This window comes from Culex pipiens, chromosome 3 (assembly GCF_016801865.2).
Source record: "Culex pipiens pallens isolate TS chromosome 3, TS_CPP_V2, whole genome shotgun sequence".
In the NCBI taxonomy this organism is placed as follows: Eukaryota; Metazoa; Arthropoda; class Insecta; order Diptera; family Culicidae; genus Culex; species Culex pipiens.
Genome location: NC_068939.1, coordinates 25,882,695 through 25,902,801, shown reverse-complemented (window position 1 = coordinate 25,902,801; position 20,107 = coordinate 25,882,695). Strand labels below are relative to the sequence as shown.

Below are 20,107 nucleotides of genomic sequence, written 5' to 3'. Positions count from 1 at the left end.
GTTCGAAGAATAACTAAAAATGTTTATAGTCTGTTATTACAATAACATTCCAATAACAAAAAATTCATAATGACGAATAACAAATCTTGTTATAAATAACGTAAAATGTTTTTGGCCTAGTATTTTCAAATATCAAAAACTGTTATTCCCAAGTTATTTCCGTCTGCTCGGGATATAGAATTTGATAATTTGAATAATTCAATGAATTTATTTTATAAGTGTTCCTTTCAACTGTGGTTAACTTTATAGTTAATTTTGATTGGTTGGATATTCTTACAATAGAATTGCCCGAGCAGGGGTAAATAAAATGGGAATACCAAATATTGGGCAAATAACAGGGACCAAAATGTGCCCTTGGTTGCCCAGTAGATGGTAAAATACCATAAAATCATACCAAAGTCTTGTATGTGGAAGGGCACAACAATAGCAAACCATGTTATTCCAAGGGTAAAATAATACCACAAAATAAAACCATTTCAATACCAAGTTGAGGTTTTTCTCGATTTTCGAACATTGCCTGAATACCAAAACTTGGTATTGGCATGGTTTTATTTTTAGGTATTGCCGCGACCTTGGAAAATCATATTTTGGTATTCCTGTGGTCTTCCACATCCATGATTTTGGCATGTTTCATGGTATTCTACCATCTATTACTGGGCAACCAAGGGCACATTTTGGTCGTTGGTATTTGCACAAGTAATACCAAAATTTGGTATTTTCAAACCATTTTCAGTGCAGCAGTTGCAGTTAGTGAAAAAACGGAAATGATCCATATGCAACAGCCAAATCTACTCACCTGATGATTCCATATTGTTCTTAGTGATATTCACTAACATCGAATGCATTTGTCATTGATGAATGGCCTGTGCTTGAAGTTCTTGAAAATTCTGAAAAATAACAAGATTGAAAAATAAGTGTTATAAAATGAAACTGGATTGAAATTCACCAAAATTCAATAATTCGTCGATTGACTCGTTTTTAAAAGTATTTGGTTATCCTGCCTTAGAGAAATTTTAACGATTTAAAAAAAATATTTAAGAGGGTAAGTCATTTTCGCGCAAAATTAATTATATCATCAAAATTTATAAAAAAAATTTCCATAGTTCCAGAGGAATTTTCCACAATTTCAAGTCATTTTTTAGGGGGAATATAAAAATGTTTGAAATCAGGTTTGAAATTTCCGGTTTTCAATAAAAGCATTCGCTAGCGAAAAATAAATTATTTTGTCAAGATTGGTCAAAATTTTCCCATAGTTTCAGAGAAATTTGATAAATTGCCGTTATACCAAAATAATACCAAAATGTGGTGTTCGACCATTGACACATTCTGCAATTTTCATTGTTGGAATTCGAGCGAGAAGAAGGAAAGCATTTCTCGCTCGCGAACGAGGGAGAGAACTTGTAGTACATTTCTCTTCTCGCTCGCGCTCGCATTTTCGTTCGCGTTCTCGCTCTCGCCGCGAGCGCCTCGTGCTAGCCGTTCGTCTCAAGCTAGCAATTTGTTCATCAGGCTCAGGTGTAACTTCAATCGCTGTGTTGTTTTTTGTTCGTTTCTAACATGTTCAACTTCTCGCGAACGGGCAATTCTGGCTCGCGAGAAAGCCCGTTCGCGAGCGGAGGAGAGCACGGGCAATCGGTGAGTTTCTCTCGGCAACTCGAGACTCGCGGCGAGAACTCGAGAGAGAGAAAATTTTCTCACGAGAGCGCGATAATACCAACACTGGCAATTTTGCAATATCAAAACAATAGCTTAAATTGGTATCATACCACATTTTGCTCTTGCATAATCCTTAAGACAAATTTTAAAGGGACTAGAAATACCAAAATTTGGTTTTGATACCAGAGAAAGGTATTATTACGCATTTCCCTTGTTATTTACCCATGCTCGGGTGGCAGAAAAAAAAACAAATTTTTTTCACAAAACTTTCAATGTTTTAATGGAAATATAAGTCTTATCCACTGAAAACAGTTTAAAATGCATATTTCTGCGATGAAAGTCATGATAAGCAAGCTATTGAGAATATTTGCAAAAAATAAAAATAAAAAATGAACTTTTTTACAAATTTAATTTTTCGTTTAGGCCGGTGCAAATATTTTTCAAAGTTTATGTCGCCCCGGCTTTGACCAGAGTCGAGGGACATAAACTTGAGAAAATATTTGCAACGTCCTATTAGGTACCTACTTAGATATTTTGAAAACTATAATTGCAAACAACTGTGCTGGTATGGTACCATGGCCTTTCATTTATATTTTTTTAACTTTTTTGACCAAGCAAATTGCAGTGTTATGAAAGTATATGAATAAATTTTAGTGAAAGAAACAGTTTTCTTATTTGCATAATTTACCAGCATAAGCATGCATGTCAGTCACTTTGGTGAATTGATGTTCTCAAAAGCGGATGTTTCTCAGCATATTTTCAACAAATCTTTAAAACATTGCATGGGAAGCTGAATGTTTTCCAACCAGGTTATTTTTTTGTTTGCAAATGTTTGAAAAATTTGGTATAAACCGACAAACCGTAAACTGGGATTACATTGATAGGATTTCAGGTTAAGGTTTGACAAGATTGTGTTATTCTTAAAACATGTACTGGAGTAGGCAACACAAGTTTCGTGCACAATATTTGGAAGCATTTTTTTTTCGACGGGTTTTTAGACAATTGTTTACTCGAGCAGGTGGAAATAACTGGAAAAAATGGAGTTTTGTTATTGTCAGGAGGTCAGAACATGTTGATTAAAAATCCAGATTTGCTGTTATAATAACACACAATAATAACATACTTTTTTTGAAAAATAACTCATTTTTTATCAAAAAATATTACAAGAAATTCGATAACAAAGAAAAAAACTTCCAGATAACTGAATTTAGTATTAGTAAGATATTATTTGCGCTGATAAAAAATTGATTCAAATATGTATTCATTATCAGCTGATTTTAAAATTTAAATTTTATTGGTTGGTTCCAATTAAATATAACATACTTTCAAATGCTGAATATAAACAGCAAACATTCGTTGTTAACTTACAAATTTTGTTTTAATACTTGAAGAAATCTAGAAATTTTTGGGAAAGGATCCTATGAACAAATGAAAGACAATAGTTTATAGGACCCTCTAAAAAACTCTAGAAAAGATGACCACACAAAATATCTAAGTAAGCAAATAATCAAAATGTTTGAAAGCTCTAGCGATAAAAAAAATGAGAAAATATTTAATTATGCACAACATTTTCGCTCAAACTTTTGGATTCTTTATGTTATTGATATACCAATAAGGCCATTGCAAATATTTTTTTAAGTTTATGTCTCTCGACTCTGATCAAAGTCGAGGGGGGGGGGGGGGGGGCATCCGATCCTTGACAAAATTGGTCAAAATTTTCCCATTCCCCATTCTCATCCCCACTTCTTGATTTTGGATGGAGAGTCATTTTAAAATGTATTTTTGCCTCCTTGACCGCCCAAATAACATTTTTTTTCCAGGAGTTCTACAAGAGCTCTTCAAGATAGCTACAGCATAGCAGTTTGGACCGCGGTAGGATAAAACTCTCTTCAAGTACTCTTTCAAACTCCTGAAAAAGTTTTGAAGAGAATTTTATCCTACCGCGGTCCAAACTGCTATGCTGTAGCTATCTTGAAGAGCTCTTGTAGAACTCCTGGAAAAAATGTTACTTGGGCGGTTCTCCGGTGGCCACATCCGATGATCATATTTGGCTAATTCCTAAAACCACTCTTGCGACATATCAAACTTTATGTTTTTAAAGAGGAGTGTATAACTCATTTCCCCATCCAAGATCAAAAAGTTTGATACGTCGCAAGACTAATTTATGCTGTTTCCAACTGCGGTTCCGGATGTGGCCACCGGAAATCGATGGAACCGGTTCCGAATGGTCCAATGGTTTTCAATATTATTCTATGATTGTTTTGCATGACTGTTTATGATAGAAGAAAGCTTATCAGTTCAGTTCGTAAAAAAACTCTAAAGGGGTTATTACTTAATTTGAAATTTATACAGTAAATTCCTTAGGAAATCCGCATCAATTTCACTCCACATCTGAGCAGTTCTCTCAGATTTCGGTCATTCGATATTTTTTTGTATTTTTTAATCCGGCTGAAACTTTTTTGGTGCCTTCGGTATGCCCAAAGAAGCCATTTTGCATCATTAGTTTGTCCATATAATTTTCCATACAAATTTGGCAGCTGGCCATACAAAAATGATGTATGAAAATTCAAAAATCTGTATCTTTTGGAGAAATTTTTTGATCGATTTGGTGTCTTCGGCAAAGTTGTAGGTATGGATATTGACTACACTGAAAAAAATGATACACGGTAAAAAAAATTTGGTGATTTTTCATTTGACTTTTTGTCACTAAAACTTGATTTGCAAAAAAACATTATTTTTATTTCTTTTTATTTTTTGATATGTTTTAGAGGACATCAAATGCCAACTTTTCAGAAATTTCCAGGTTGTGCAAAAAATCTTTTAGCGAGTTATGAATTTATGAATCAATACTGATTTTTTCAAAAAATCGAAAAATTGGTCGCAACAATTTTTCATTTTTATTTTTCGATGTAAAATCAAATTTGCAATCAAAAAGTACATCAGTTAAATGTTGATAAAGTGCACCGTTTTCAAGTTAAATCCATATTTAAGTGACTTTTTTTGAAAATAGTCGAAGTTTTTCATTTTTTTAAATATCTCAGCAACTAATGGTCCGATTTTCAGTGTTAAAATATGAAACATCCGTGATATTTTCCGATCTTTTTGAAAAATATATTTTCAAAATTTTCAAACCAAGACTAACATTTTAAAAAGGAGTAATATTGAATGTTTGGCCCTTTTGAAATGTTAGTCTTGGTTTAAAAAATTTTAAATAATTTTTTTCGAAAAGATCGAAAAATTTCACGAATGTTTTATATTTAACATTAAAAATCGGATCATTAGTTGCTGAGATATCGACATTTGAAAATGGTGTGTTGTTTGGGTGGGACTTAGAAAACATCAATTTTCCTGTTTTTAAACCTTTGCATGGCAATATCTCAGCAACTAATGGTCGTATCAGCAAAGTTCAATAATGCAAAATATAAAGAATTTTCTCTTTTTTTTTTCAAAATATCATAACTCGGTCAATGATTTTTTGCACAACCTGGAAATTTCTGAAAAGTTGGCATTTTATGTCCTCTAAAAAAATAAAAATAAAAATAGTGTTTTTTTGCAAATCAAGTTTTAGTGACAAAAAGTTAAATTAAAAATCACCAAATTTTTTTTACCGTGTATCATTTTTTTTCAGTGTAGTCCATATCCATACCTACAACTTTGCACCTACAACCTACAACAAAGACACCAAATCGATCAAAAAATTCCTTCAAAAGATACAGATTTTTGAATTTTCACATATCATTTTTGTATGGACAGCTACCAAATTTGTATGGAAAATTATATGGACAAACTAATGATGCAAAATGGCTTCTTTGGGCATACCGATGGCACGAAAAAAGTTTAAGTCGGATTAAAAAATACAAAAATTAAAATTTAAGAAAAAATACCGATTTCGTAGAGAATTGCTCATCTTAATGTATTTTACCAGATCTTCCAAAGAATGATCAACCACCAGTGGGTGAACAACGTGTCGCTGACGTGCTATCTTGTCGCACGTGCATTTTGGGCCAAATTGAGTTAAGATCGCCATTTTGTGCAGCTCACAATGCCTCACCTTTTGACCTTCACAGATGCCCAAAATTTGATTTCAATCCTGAGGTATTCAATAAAAATCGAAAAAACTCCATTCATTTTTGTCACTTTTCATGTGAAAGAAGTTTCAATCTTGTCGTGCTATTTTGACACAGCCTGAAAATTGATGTAAGTGCGACAACTGGTCAATGGGATTTCAGGACAAAACGCTTTTGACGCACGTACAAGTCAGACAAACAATTGTAATTATAACTCGGGACTCTGGCAACTAAATTCAACCAATTTTTGGGACAATGCACAAAATGGTCAACCAAACAAAACTTGTTTGTTATTATTCACATGGCGTGCTCTATTTATTTTTTATTTAAGGTCAAACAGTAAAAAGCGTTTTTCTCGGAACATCGAAAAGCGACGTGCAACAAGATAGCACGACACCGTCAAACTATTAGAACCAATCTCCACAAACCCTTTTTAACAAAGTGGATAGTGGTTTGGGTGTGGTGACTGGCGGAGAGGTATTAACGCAAAGCTTAACAATGCGGCAAGAAGCTGTCAAGAACGTTGTTTGCGCCACCCACCCACTCACACCCACCCCACGCAGGAAGACACGACGACGTTGAAAAATGGTGACGACTATCAGGGGAAAAAAAGCATTCGCTTGTTTGCACGGAAGATTGTGTTTACCAATGGCTTCCAGCGTTGACTTTATCGGTGTTGTTGGGGCGAGGAAAAGCTTCGGTGTGAGCTTCTTGTTGGCATTCGATGGGAGTTGGTGGCGGTTTTGGTCAGACTCGTTGTCGCGTTGACTTTGGAGGCTGACTTGTTCGGGAAAGAAGAAGAAGACTTAAGAGCGAGTTTTTCACCGATGTGAAACAGGTCGTATCGAGGTGCTCCGATTTGGATGAAACTTTCAGTGTTTGTTTGTCTATACATGAGATGAACTCATGCCAAATATGAGCCCTCTACGACAAAGGGAAGTGGGGTAAAACGAGCATTGAAGTTTGAGGTCCAAAAAACATGAAAAATCTTAAAATTGCTCGCATTTCCGTAAAACTTCATCAATTCCAACTCTCTTAGATGCATTCGAATGGTCTTTCGAAGCCCTTCAAAATGTGCTATAGACATCCAGGATTGGTTTGACTTTTTCTCATAGCTTTTGCAAATTACTATTAAAAATGGATTTTTTTAAAACCTTAATAACTTTTCCCAGCAGCCTCCAACACCCATACTCCCATAGGTCAAAAGTTAGGGAATTTCATGGACTATAAGCCTACGGTACTAACTTTTTGGCCAATCGCAGTTTTTCTCATAGTTTGACGATTTTTCTAGAACAAACATTTTACAACGTTAGTTTTTGCCCTGTGGGCCGCCATAGCGGCATTTTTTGGTCTCAATTTTGTCATATTCGGAATCCTCGGACAATTTCACGTAAGTTATAAGTATTGGAGTTGTAAATTTGATTGGAAAAATTGCCGTTTAAAATGAATTAAAATATGTTTTGACAATTTGTTGGATTGGGGGTAAAACATGTTTTCGCCTACTTGATACAGCATTTGACGTATTGGTCATAGGGTTAATAAGATCTTTTTCTTTTTTCAAAAATGTTTTATTTAATTATTTTTTAAAGAAATATTACAACACCAATACTTCTAACTAACGTGAAATTGTCCGAGGATTCCGAATATAACAAAATTGAGACCAAAAAGTGCCGTCTTCTCGGTCTACAGGGCAAAAATCACCGTTGTAAAATGTTTGATCTAGAAAAATCGAAAAACTATGAGAAAAACTGCGATTGGCCAAAAAGTTAGTACCGTAGGCTTATAGTCCATGAAATTCCCTAACTTTTGACCTATGGGAGTATGGATGTTGGAGGCTGTTGGGAAAAGTTATTAAGGTTTTAAAAAAATCCATTTTTAACAGTAATTTGCAAAAGCTATGAGAAAAAGTCAAACCAATCCTGGATGTCTATAGCACATTTTGAAGGGCTTCAAAAGACCATTCGAATGCATCTAAGAGAGTTGGAATTGATGAAGTTTTACGGAAATGCGAGCAATTTTAAGATTTTTCATGTTTTTTGGACCTCAAACTTCAATGCCCGTTTTACCCCACTTCCCTTTGTCGTAGAGGGCTCATATTTGGCATGAGTTCATCTCATGTATAGACAAACAAACCCTGAAAGTTTCATCCAAATCGGAGCACCTCGATACGACCTCTAGAACAAACCGAGCAGAATCTACAAATACTGCCTCTTAAAGCAATAAATACAATTTACTAATGTTCAACTACTGTATTGCAAGATTAATCTCAGTAAGCGATTTACTTAATGACAACTATTCAGTTCAGTTGTCATCGTTGTTATCAACACCTTAAAAATGATAAAACACCACAGCCCAAACCCAGCCCTCCCACGTCGTCACCCCGAGCCGATTCCTGGCCCGATCTTCAACCCGCAGACACCCACAACCCAGCCGGTGAAGGAAAATCCCAAAGCCACCCTGCAGATGTCCCTCCGGATCGGCGGAAGCATCATCTGCATAACGATTGTGTTCTATCTGCTGTATCTGGCGCTCCACCGCCGGCAGCTTCCCGCTGGACCATAAACGGAACGAGAAGAGGATCGGAGGGAGGGGCAGGTCCATTTTCACCGAAATTGCTCAACAAAACGACGAATTATATCGATAATATTCGCTGGAAAACGATTCGAGCAGATGTTTTTCACTAATTGCGATTATTGGTGGAAGAAACGAGCGAAAATCCCCGTTGAGAAGCGCCAAAATTGGAAAAGTCATTAGTGCGCGTAGGTGGTAGGGCCCAGATGGGCGGTTTTGCAATATTCATCGAAATCATCGCGGACCAACTGTTGCTTGCGAGCGGGCCCGAATCTCACGGTAAACCCCTTTGGGAGGGAACAGAAGGGCGGAACGACATAGACAAGAGAGGCCATTTGATGTAATAGGAATTCACCGGAAAAGCAATCAATGGTAATCGTCAGTACAATTTTGTAGGTGTTCGGAAACGGAAAGAAATTGTGCTGGGGTTCTTTTAATCACTAGATACAAAGCTGAGCTGAGCAAACGGTTCTGAGAAGCAATTTTAATAATTGCTTTATTTATTTACAGCATGGTTTGGACAATCCAGTCAGCGACAATAGTTTCTTAAAGGCACCAAAAATCTATTTTGGTTTAAAAAAATTGTGGCATTTTTTATTATATTTAGGAATGCCTACTGTTCATAGTCACTTCAGTTTTTCTTGAAGCTGTAAATATTCCATTACTGCCCATTAACATTTTTCGAAAGTTTGCCCATATAACTTTTCCAACCACACTTGGCAGCTGTTCTTACAAAAATGATTTATGAAAATTAAAAAAATCTTTTGAAGGATTTTTTTTTATCAATTTAGTGTCTTTGGCAATGTTGTTTGTATGGATAATAGCGTGGTTCACGTTTCTATGAAAAAGACAAAAGTTGTTATTTTGTCTTGCATCAACCGGAATTCCGTTCTTTTATGTCCCCAGAAGCACTCCTGAAAATTTGAGCCCATTTGGTAAGGTCTAGGAGCTCCAGTTTTAATTTGAAATTTATATGGGATTTTGATTTATTATCCATGGGGAACTATCTTTTTTTACATTGTATTAGGATTTTTTTTATAAATCGATGAAATGACTTGATTTTTATAGTAGGAGATAGGTTTTGAACTGGGGAACAACTTTGTAGAACATACCAACATGCTAGGAAGTGACCCTTTAAAGATACAGATACTTTTAGATGGTGGCTTTTGAAGGGGCTTTACTGTGTGGGCCACCAAGTAAGTAAAGCAATCCAAGTTTCTGCTCATTTCTAGGCGTCCGAAGGTTATGTGTGGTAAGTCACCCAAAACCTCTTTTACGCAAATGGACCGACGTTTTACTTCCCCAACCGATAGAAGGCCAGGAGGATAAGGCGGGAATCGAACCCGCGCCCCACAGCAACTTAGGGATCGGTAGCCGAAGCCGCTAACCACCGTGCCACGAGGCCCAAAATTTTTCCACAATGTGCAAAAAATCATGACCGTGTTATGAATTTTTTATTCAATACAGATTTGTTCAAATATCCAAATATTGGTCGCAAAAATTGTTCAACATCATTTTTCGATGTAAAGTGGAATTTACAATCAAAAAGTACTTTAGTGAAATTGTTTTTTTAATTAGTGTCCATGTGTCGATATCTCTGCAACTAATAATCTGATTTTCAAAGTTGAAATTTGAAACATTCGTGAATTTTTTTGAACTTTCAGAATACAATATTTTCAAAAAAAAATCAACTAAATGAGACTTGGAAAACATCAATTTTCCTGTTTTTAAATCTTTGCATGGCAATCAGCAACTTAGGTTCGTATCAACAAAGTTCAAAAAAGTAAAATATCGTCAGCTGTGTGCTATCTTGTGACATAGACCATTTTGGTCGAAAATGAGTTAATGATGACGTTTTGCTATAGAGCAATTCTCTACGAAATCGGTCTTTTTTCTTCAATTTTAATTTTTGTATTTTTTAATCCGGCTGAAACTTTTTTGGTGCCTTCGGTATGCCCAAAGAAGCCATTTTGCATCATTAGTTTGTCCATATAATTTTCCATACAAATTCGGCAGCTGTCCATACAAAAATGATGTATGAAAATTCAAAAATCTGTATCTTTTGAAGGAATTTTTTGATCGATTTGGTGTCTTCGGCAAAGTTGTAGGTATGGATACGGACTACACTGGAAAAAATAATACACGGTAAAAAAAAATTTGGTGATTTTTTTATTTAACTTTTTATCACTAAAACTTGATTTACAAAAAAACACTATTTTTAATTTTTTTTATTTTTTGATATGTTTTAGAAGACATAAAATGCCAACTTTTCAGAAATTTCCAGGTTGTGCAAAAAATCACTGACCGAGTTATGAATTTTTTAATCAATACTGATTTTTTCAAAAAATCGAAATTTTGGTCGTAAAAATTTTTCAACTTCATTTTTCGATGTAAAATCAAATTTGCAATCAAAAAGTACTTTACTAAAATTTTGATAAAGTGCACCGTTTTCAAGTTATAGCCATATTTAAGTGACTTTTTTGAAAATAGTCGCAGTTTTTCATTTTTTTAAATTAGTGCACATGTTTGCCCAGTTTTGAAAAAAATATTTTTGAAAAGCTGAGAAAATTCTCTATATTTTGCTTATTCGGACTATGTTGATTCGACCTTTAGTTGCTGAGATATTGCAATGCAAAGGTTTAAAAACAGGAAAATTGATGTTTTCTAAGTTTCACCCAAACAACCCACCATTTTCTATCGTCAATATCTCAGCAACTAATGGTCCGATTTTCAATGTTAATATATGAAACAATTGTGAAATTTTCCGATCTTTTCGAAAAAAATATTTTTGGAATTTTCAAATCAAGACAAACATTTTAAAAGGGCGTAATATTGAATGTTTGGCCTTTGTGAAATGTTAGTCTTGATTTGAAAATTCCAAAAATATTTTTTTCGAAGAGATCGGAAAATTTCACAAATGTTTCATATATTAACATTGAAAATCGGACCATTAGTTGCTGAGATATTGACGATAGAAAATGGTGGGTTGTTTGGGTGAAACTTAGAAAACATCAATTTTCCTGTTTTTAAACCTTTGCATTGCAATATCTCAGCAACTAAAGGTCGTATCAACAAAGTCCAAATAAGCAAAATATAGAGAATTTTCTCAGCTTTTCAAAAATATTTTTTTCAAAACTGGGCAAACATGTGCACTAATTTAAAAAAATGAAAAACTGCGACTATTTTCAAAAAAGTCACTTAAATATGGCTATAACTTGAAAACGGTGCACTTTATCAAAATTTCAGTAAAGTACTTTTTGATTGCAAATTTGATTTTACATCGAAAAATGAAGTTAAAAAATTTTTACGACCAAAATTTCGATTTTTTGAAAAAATCAGTATTGATTAAAAAATTCATAACTCGGTCAGTGATTTTTTGCACAACCTGGAAATTTCTGAAAAGTTGGCATTTTATGCCTTCTAAAACATATCAAAAAATAAAAAAAATTAAAAATAGTGTTTTTTTGTAAATCAAGTTTTAGTGATAAAAAGTTAAATAAAAAAATCACCAAATTTTTTTTACCGTGTATTATTTTTTTCCAGTGTAGTCCGTATCCATACCTACAACTTTGCCGAAGACACCAAATCGATCAAAAAATTCCTTCAAAAGATACAGATTTTTGAATTTTCATACATCATTTTTGTATGGACAGCTGCCGAATTTGTATGGAAAATTATATGGACAAACTAATGATGCAAAATGGCTTCTTTGGGCATACCGAAGGCACCAAAAAAGTTTCAGTCGGATTAAAAAATACAAAAAAAATCGAATGACCGAAATCCTAGAGAACTGCTCTATACTTAACAAACACTAGATGCTTTAACCCGATTTTGGAAACTCGCTTCCGTTTCCCGGATATCGCGATGCACACTTGTGACATAGACCAATTTATAATCAAAATGATTGTGCACTAGAGTGTAACAAAAATGACTTTTTGGCGGGCATTCAGGGGTTTGTTCAGGTGGGCATACTGAGCCTAAATCCCAAATATGAGCTTGATTGGACGTAACAGGAGCTGGCGCTCCGCCCTTCAATTTTAAATGGGATTTAACCCATAAAAAAAGATTTTTTCAAAAATGTCACTTTTTGAGGCATATTGGCCACCAATGCGTTTACCAAAAACATCATTGGCGTGTAGGCTAGATCCTTGCGCATCTTTTGGTATATATAACATTGAAGTTTGAAGCATCCTGGAGCTCGGTACAGACCTTCAAAGTTTGGCATTTTTTCGAAAAATCGGCCCCGGCAAAAAAGATATGCGTCGCACCTCGCGACGCCCGAGACGCCATTTGATTTTGCTGGGACCGATTTTTCGAAAAAAAAATCCATACTTTGAAGGTCTGTACCGAGCTCCAGGATGCTCCAAACTTCAATGTTATATATACCAAAAGATGCGCAAGGATCTGGCCTATACGCCAGTGATGTTTTTGGTAAACGCATTGGTGGCCGAAATGCCTCAAAAAGTGACATTTTTGAAAAAATCTTTTTTGCCTTCCTCACTTTACTGAGGAAAGGCTATAAAATCACTCGAAAAACGAACTTCTTAATTTGACCTCCTAGACCCACCTTCACGTATACATATCGACTCAGAATCAAATTCTGAGCAAATGTCTGTGTGTGTGTGTGTGTGTAGGGATGTGGGTCTGTGCACCAAAAAATATGCACTCGATTATCTCGGCGCTGGCTGAACCGATTCTGACCGTTTTGGTCTCATTCGATCCGTCTTGGGGTCCCATAAGTCGCTATTGAAAATTATAAAGTTTAGTTAAGTACTTCAAAAGTTATGCTAAAAAAACGATTTTGACAAAAGTCCGGAAGATTGTAAAAAGGGTGGTTTTTGTAAGAAAACCCGCCATGCTATACATTTTTAGAAAGGTAATAAAGAGACCTTTCCAACGCGTCAAAAACATCTAAGATCTGACAACCCTATCAAAAGTTATAAGCACTTAAGTGTTATTTGTGCACTTTTTGGACGCCGGATCTCAGATATTTTGATAAAAACGTTGTCCGGATCCCTCATGCGACCTATCGTTGGATAGGTAATCAAAAGACCTTTCCAACGCGTTCAAGACATTGAAGATCTGACAACCCTATCAAAAGTTATAAGCATTTAAGTGTTATTTATGAACCTCATCTCATATATTTTGATGAAAACGTTGCCCGGATCTACCATGCGACTTGTCGTTGGATAGGTAATCGAAAGACCTTTCCAACGAGTTCAATAGATTGCAGATCTGACAACCCTATCAAAAGTTATACGCACTTAACTGTTATTTATGAACTTTTTTCAGGCCGGATCTCATATATATTGATGAAAACGTTGTCCGGATCTATCATGCGACTGATCGTTGGATAGGTAATCGAAAGACCTTTCCAACGAGTTCAATAGATTGCAGATCTGGCAACCCTATCAAAAGTTATAAGCACTTATGTGTTATTTATACACATTTTAGAGGCAGAATCTCAGATATTTTGATGAGAACGTTGTCCGGATCTATCATGCGACTGGTCGTTGGATAGGTAATCGAAAGACCTTTCCAACGAGTTCAATAGATTGCAGATCTGACAACCCTATCAAAAGTTATAGGCACATAAGAGCCCTGAATTATGATGATCTTACTACCCAATCTGATGGTATGAATCAAGTTGATAGAACACTGAAAGGTCCGTCCTTTTGTATCTATTTTGGATAGCATTACTCTCTAAATGTGAGGAAGGCACCAACCACCTAAGGGTGGATTAAGTAACGTTTTTACGGGTTAAATCCCATTTAAAATTGAAGGGCGGAGCGCCAGCTCCTGTTACGTCCAATCAAGCTCATATTTGGGATTTAGGCTCAGTATGGCCACCTGAACAAACCCCTGAATGCCCGCCAAAAAGTCATTTTTGTTACATCCTATTGTGCACACTTGTGACACGTCATACATGTTGTTGGAAAATGTAGATTTTTTTTCTAGTTTTTCACAAATTTATGTACACAATATACTGATTAAGTCGATTAAACTATTGATTTGAGCTTATTTTAGTTTGTATGGGAATTCTGTGCACACTTGTGACACGTAGTACAATTTTACTTTCGAAACACACTTATGACAAGCACGTTTCAGATTTTTGTTTACATTATTTACTGTATCTTTTGACTGATGTAACCAAATAAGTTGAAACTTGGAGCGTTTGTTAAGCGATAGTATACCAACCGATTGCTTCAAAAAGTTTGGCTCTATCATTCATAGTTTTGAAATTATTTACCAACAAACTTTAAAAATCAATTTTCTCAAAAAAGTACTAAATTGTCGTTGTCACAAGATAGCACACAACTAACGATATAGAGAATTTTCTCAGCTTTTGAAATATATTTTTCAAAAGTGGGCAAACACGGGCACTAACTTTAAAATATGAATACCTGCGACTATTTTCAAACCATTTAGGCTATAACTTGAACACGGTGCACTTTACCAAAATTTTTCTGATGTACTTTTTGATTGCAAATTCGATTTTACATCGAAAAACAAAGTTAAAAATGTTGCGAAAAATATTTCGATTTTTAGAAGAAATCAATATTAATTCAAAAATTCATAACTCGGTCAATGATTTTTTGCCCGTTCTGGAAATTTCAGAAAAGTTGGCATTAAATGTCTCCTAAAACATATCAAAAATAAATAAAATAAAAACATTGTTTTTTTGCAAATCCATTTTTTGTAACAAAAAGTGAAATAAAATCACCAAAAAATGATTTACCGTGTTTCATTTTTTTTCAGTTTAGTCCATATCCATACCTACAACTTTGCCGAAGACACCAAATCGATAAAAAAAAATCTTTCCTAGATACAGATTTTCGAATTTTCATAAATCATTTTTTTATGGATAGCTGCCAAATTTGTTTGGAAAATAAAATGGCCAACTAATGATGCAAAATGGCTTCTTTGGGCATAGTGATGGCATCAAAAAAGTTTCAGCTGTATTAGAAAAATACAAAGATTAAAATTTGAAAATATTAACAATTTCACTCGGTCATATTTTTGCTCTACCGTAAAATGATGTGAGGTTTGAAATTTTTCTGCAAAATTAAGGGTACAAATGAAATTCGTACGGAATGGTATAAAATCGTTCTGAACGTGGTAGAGAAGTGTTTAAATTACCTTAAGAAGATCTTTTCATAACATTTTAAAAAGTTCAAGAAGTTAGTTTATAATAATGTAGAATATATTGACAAATAGCATTTTTTAAATCTTTTCAAAGTGTCATGATTTTCACAACGAACAAGATTTAAAATCGGAAAATGGAATGCATTTTGGAATCATTGGACAATATTCCACTAGGAGAAGGTTAAAAAAGTTTGTAAATATTAAATATTATGAGTTTTTGAAACATAATTTTAAAAAATATTCATATTTATAGGCAATTTTTGTTGAACAAATTTCATGTATTATGTGCAAACTTTTGATTCATGCTTGGAATTCAGTTTAAAATGCATTATTCATCGATAATTTCAAGAACACAACCAGTTTTAACGAGTTTCATGCAGAATTCTGATTTTTAATAATTTTAAATTAAATTTGTATGTATTTTGTTAAAATGCTTATAAACTTAGTTTGCTAAATATAAACATTGATTTTATTCATGAAAACTTTATAAATAACCATAGTGATGGTACATTTGACGTGAGAATAAAGTTTAAACCAAGGGTCCTGATTGCTCAAAATCAACCACTCCATTCGCGAGTACAAATAGCAGGCGACGCGATACTGCCCTGATGAATTCCTACTGTTTGTCACTCTATCACCATTCGCTCCCGAACACTCTCTTTTCTACTCTTCTCTCTCTCTGATCGGCTCAGTCTCCGAACGTTTCAGACAAGCCGATCGTCTCCGATGACTCTGAAATGAAAACATTTTTTCTCTGATGCGCTGCGTTATACTCATTGATTTGGGTTGCCTAAAATCAATATTATCAATTAAATTGTGCATTTATTTTGATTTCATAACATTATAGACAACATTCAAAGAAACATCCACCAAGAAAAAATCAAATTGATGGCAAACTGAGGGCGTGAAGGCAAAAAGACTGCCGCGCTGGCATTTTGTGAGAGTGGCTTTTCTCTGAGCATGGTAGTGTGTGAGTGTCTCATGGATGCTAGCGGGTTGGAATAGGCGTTGAATGGATAGGCGATGAGTGAGTGGTTTCTGTTCATTGAACCGAAAATCAGGACCCTTGATTGTCACCCCGGTTAACGGTACTTCCAAATGTTGCTTAGATTTGTCTTGTACGCGATCTTGAACATTAATATTTGAACTATTGTTTAAGTTTCACAAAAAATAACAAATAACATGATGATGTCTACACCACCAACTACGACACAGTCAAATTCAACTCAGGAAAATCATTTAGTGAGAATTTAAAATTGAAAAAAAATAATTCTTACAGTTTTGAGTCCCAACAACCCCGTACAGTTTTGTAATAGCAAATTTGAAAAGCTTTTTCAACAAGAAGAAAGTATTCCAAAAAGTAATTGAAATTTTGGTATTGAAACTTACATTGTCAAGAATAACTTTATTTTATTAAATTTATGCAAAAGTTCAAACTTGTTATAATTCTTCAAAACAATTATTTTGCATAAAAAAATCCCGGATCCTAGAAATTCCCAGGAAGTTGCAAAATTCAACTCTCGATTTCCGGGAAATTTAAAATCTCGTGCATCCTCACCCTCTAACGTCATGCTTCGAAATCCGGACACTTAGTAGCATATCATTTTTGTTATAGCTGGCAAAAAATCATGTAATAAGTTGTAAATGTAGAAATATCATCAGAATGTAGTATAAACAGTCAGTTTCAAGAAAATGCATGCAAACTATGTCTTTTCAAACCATTTTTCATCAGAATTTTAAAATTAAAGTGACTTGTTGTGCTTCGATTCCCGGACACTGATAAAAGCTGATTCGAAATCCGGACACTTTTGCTCCGAATTCCGGACACTCGATTTTAGTTATGAATCGCACAAATTTGGACTGAAATGTTAGTGAATGGCATTGTTTAGATATCAAATAAGCTGTTAACATCAAAACAATCGATAGTTTATATAAAAATTTGCTAGAATTTAAGGAAATCGAAACCATAAATTTCTGCTTTGCCTTCCCGGTGCTTCGAACGCCTATGAAATATTTCAAGTGAAATGTTTCGCATTTTTGGTAAAATTATTATTTTATTGTATTTAATTGTTTTGGCATTAACTACAGCGTTCAAACAAACTTTAAATGAAAGTTGATGTTGAAATTCATCAAATAACACAGTTTTGACATTCATAATGCGAACTTATATCCAAATAATTAATAAAACAAGATGAAGTGTCCGGGTTTCGAAGCGTCCGGGAATTCGAATCATGACGTTATACGAATAAAAATATTGTTAGCATATCCGGCAGCTCTTTGTTAACGGATTCGTAAACAATGAAATGTTTCCAAATTCGTCATCCGTTTGCCTGCCTAGAGAATAAAACTTTGCCTTGATTTGCCTCAAATTTTGAAACCGATACTTGTAGAAATAGGGTGTTCCAAAATATTGCATTTTGAACGATTTTTAAAAACTATGTTTGTATTAAAACATAAATCTCTGAAACAGTTGAACCGACGACACGACAAGACACTCGGTGGAAAATTCAAAGCAAAATGTGGTCCCACCGTGAATCCCGTGAATGTGCCGTGATGCATCAAAGTCACGGTAACTTTGAGAGACCCCTTGGTTTTCCTCAACATATTTTTTTCTTGCAACACTGTTAGCTACTCAATATTTACAAACATTGGAAACAGCTGTTTTATGTTTTGTTTTTGTTCAATTCGGTTCATTTTTTTTTGCGCTTTTCATTCCGGTGGCCCCGGCAGGTTTGTGGTGCAGGAACGGCCCTCGTAAAAAATCTTCCTTGCTAAACGATGCACCGCCAGCTTCATCTTCCGGAACGTTATGGAACATGGCGCAAAAGGTGTCAATGCATTTGAACAGCTCGTCCAGACAGCGGTACTTGTGCGGCAACTGCAGTGTCGGACGGCCTGAATCCGCCAGCTTTTGGAAACGCTGGTAGGCCGGAACCTTGGTCGGGCCTGCCGTCACCGGGGTGGCTTTCGAGGGAGATTTGGTGGGGGTCATTAGAGCGGCGAGAAGATTCAGCGTGATGGCCGATTTCTGCGGGGACATTCGCGTGCTGTGGTTGTCCTTGAGCGGGGTGCAGTGCAAAATTTTGATAAGCAATTGCAACGAAAGGTTTGTGTGGGTTCACCTGCAGCTCCAGCTCTTACGTTTAAAACTCTTTCAGGTTCCTGGCCGCCGTCAACGGGCTCGGCGGAACCGGTTTCTTCCTGGTCTCTTCCAGCCGTATCTTCTTTAACCGGTCCAGCTTGTCAATCCCATACTGCAGCTTGTTTAGCGAGGTCTTCAGCTCGGCCAGCCCGCACTCCGGCTATGCTTAGCATTGATCTGGTCGATGGACATTTCGCTAACGCTGGGGCCGGAACCAGTGCCCTTCACCTTCGTTGGGGTTTTTTATTCCGCTGTCCCCATTCCCTGAGCTGTTGACGGCACGGAACTCTGTCTAGGTCGACGTCACCGACCGAGAATAAGCAGGACCAGAAACTTATCGAAGAACATTTCATAACCTGTCCAAAACCATCGCCGAAGAGGGGGTCTTCCCCTTCTCTTGGCCAAATATTTGAAGGTGATTTTTTCTTATTTCTTCTTCCTTCTCTCCCATGTTGCGACCCAGAAGAAGATAAGAGTGAAAAAAATACCAAAATCAGTCAGATGATCAGAAATTCACTGGCGCTACTGAATGTGCAGGTTACGAAGATTCTAGCACTCGATGGCCGCTGGCGAGCTCAGTTGCTAGATCATAATGCATGTGCTGTACCGACGAAGAAAACATTGAGATATTTTGTGATTGATAAATATTTGCCGAATAAATTCACTCTAACGTCACGTTCGCAAACTCTTGCAGATTGTCTAACACCTGGCTGCTCAGCCGATTCGATGACATCTTGACCTCTTTCTCTATCACTGGAGGACATGTACAATGGAGCACCGGATTCGAGTGGTAGAAACCCCATAAGGAATTCATTGTAGAAAAATCAAGAACTGCTCGAAAGGAAGAGTTTCGTTACTTCGTGGTGATCGCTTCCAGAAGCTCCACGAAATAATTTACTTGTATTACTCCAGCTCAGCTTCCCGCCCAAAGCGGTTCTTCCTGCCGAAACTATGGTGAAACCTGACATGGGACTCGCAATGATCCGGAACTGCATGTGCAATAGGGTGGTCCAAATCCGGGCTTTCTCGGGGCTACCCCCTGAAATCATAGATTGACCCATCACTAGGCTAAATTCCAAATTTGAGCTCATTCTGACCACGGGAACCCCTCCCTCTAATTGCTTGAAGTTTGTATGGGAAAAATCGTCAAAATGTATGGAGAAAAGCAACTGTTTCAGTTTTTTACCTGTGGAGGGCGCAATAGTCGTCCAATTTTTATCAACTCTTTGATGTAGGATCTTCATTAAATTTTAAATAACTTTCCCGAAGACACCATATTTTTAGAATTTTTTTCTGAAAAGTTATTAGCTTTCGAAAATGTGGCCAGAACTCGTTCGTCCTGCCGAGGACCTTCATGCTTCCAGCCGGTCCCACCCCGGTCAACTTCAATTCCGCACGCCCTCACGTACGCCGCCGGAAAGAATCTGATCTGTGTCACCGATTGTGCACAAGATCGCACTCGATGTACGAGCGTCAAGTACATACCACGTGACGGTAGCCTGCTGTACTTGGTCAACGGACATTA

At 35.9% G+C, this 20,107-nt stretch overlaps 1 protein-coding gene across 1 annotated transcript in view; it reads right to left on the bottom strand.

Annotated features, from left to right (window-relative positions):
* LOC120425399 (uncharacterized) overlaps nucleotides 1-18,546 on the bottom strand; it is a 54,483-nt gene extending 35,937 nt beyond the window's left edge. The window contains exons 1-2 of the mRNA XM_052709322.1: nucleotides 18,125-18,546; nucleotides 8,095-8,274 (exon numbers count right to left, since the gene is read on the bottom strand). Coding sequence (XP_052565282.1) covers nucleotides 8,095-8,274; nucleotides 18,125-18,480 — 536 coding nt within the window. The 5' untranslated portion in view covers nucleotides 18,481-18,546. The remainder of the gene's footprint in view (nucleotides 1-8,094; nucleotides 8,275-18,124) is intronic.
* Between the last annotated feature and the right edge of the window lie 1,561 nt (nucleotides 18,547-20,107).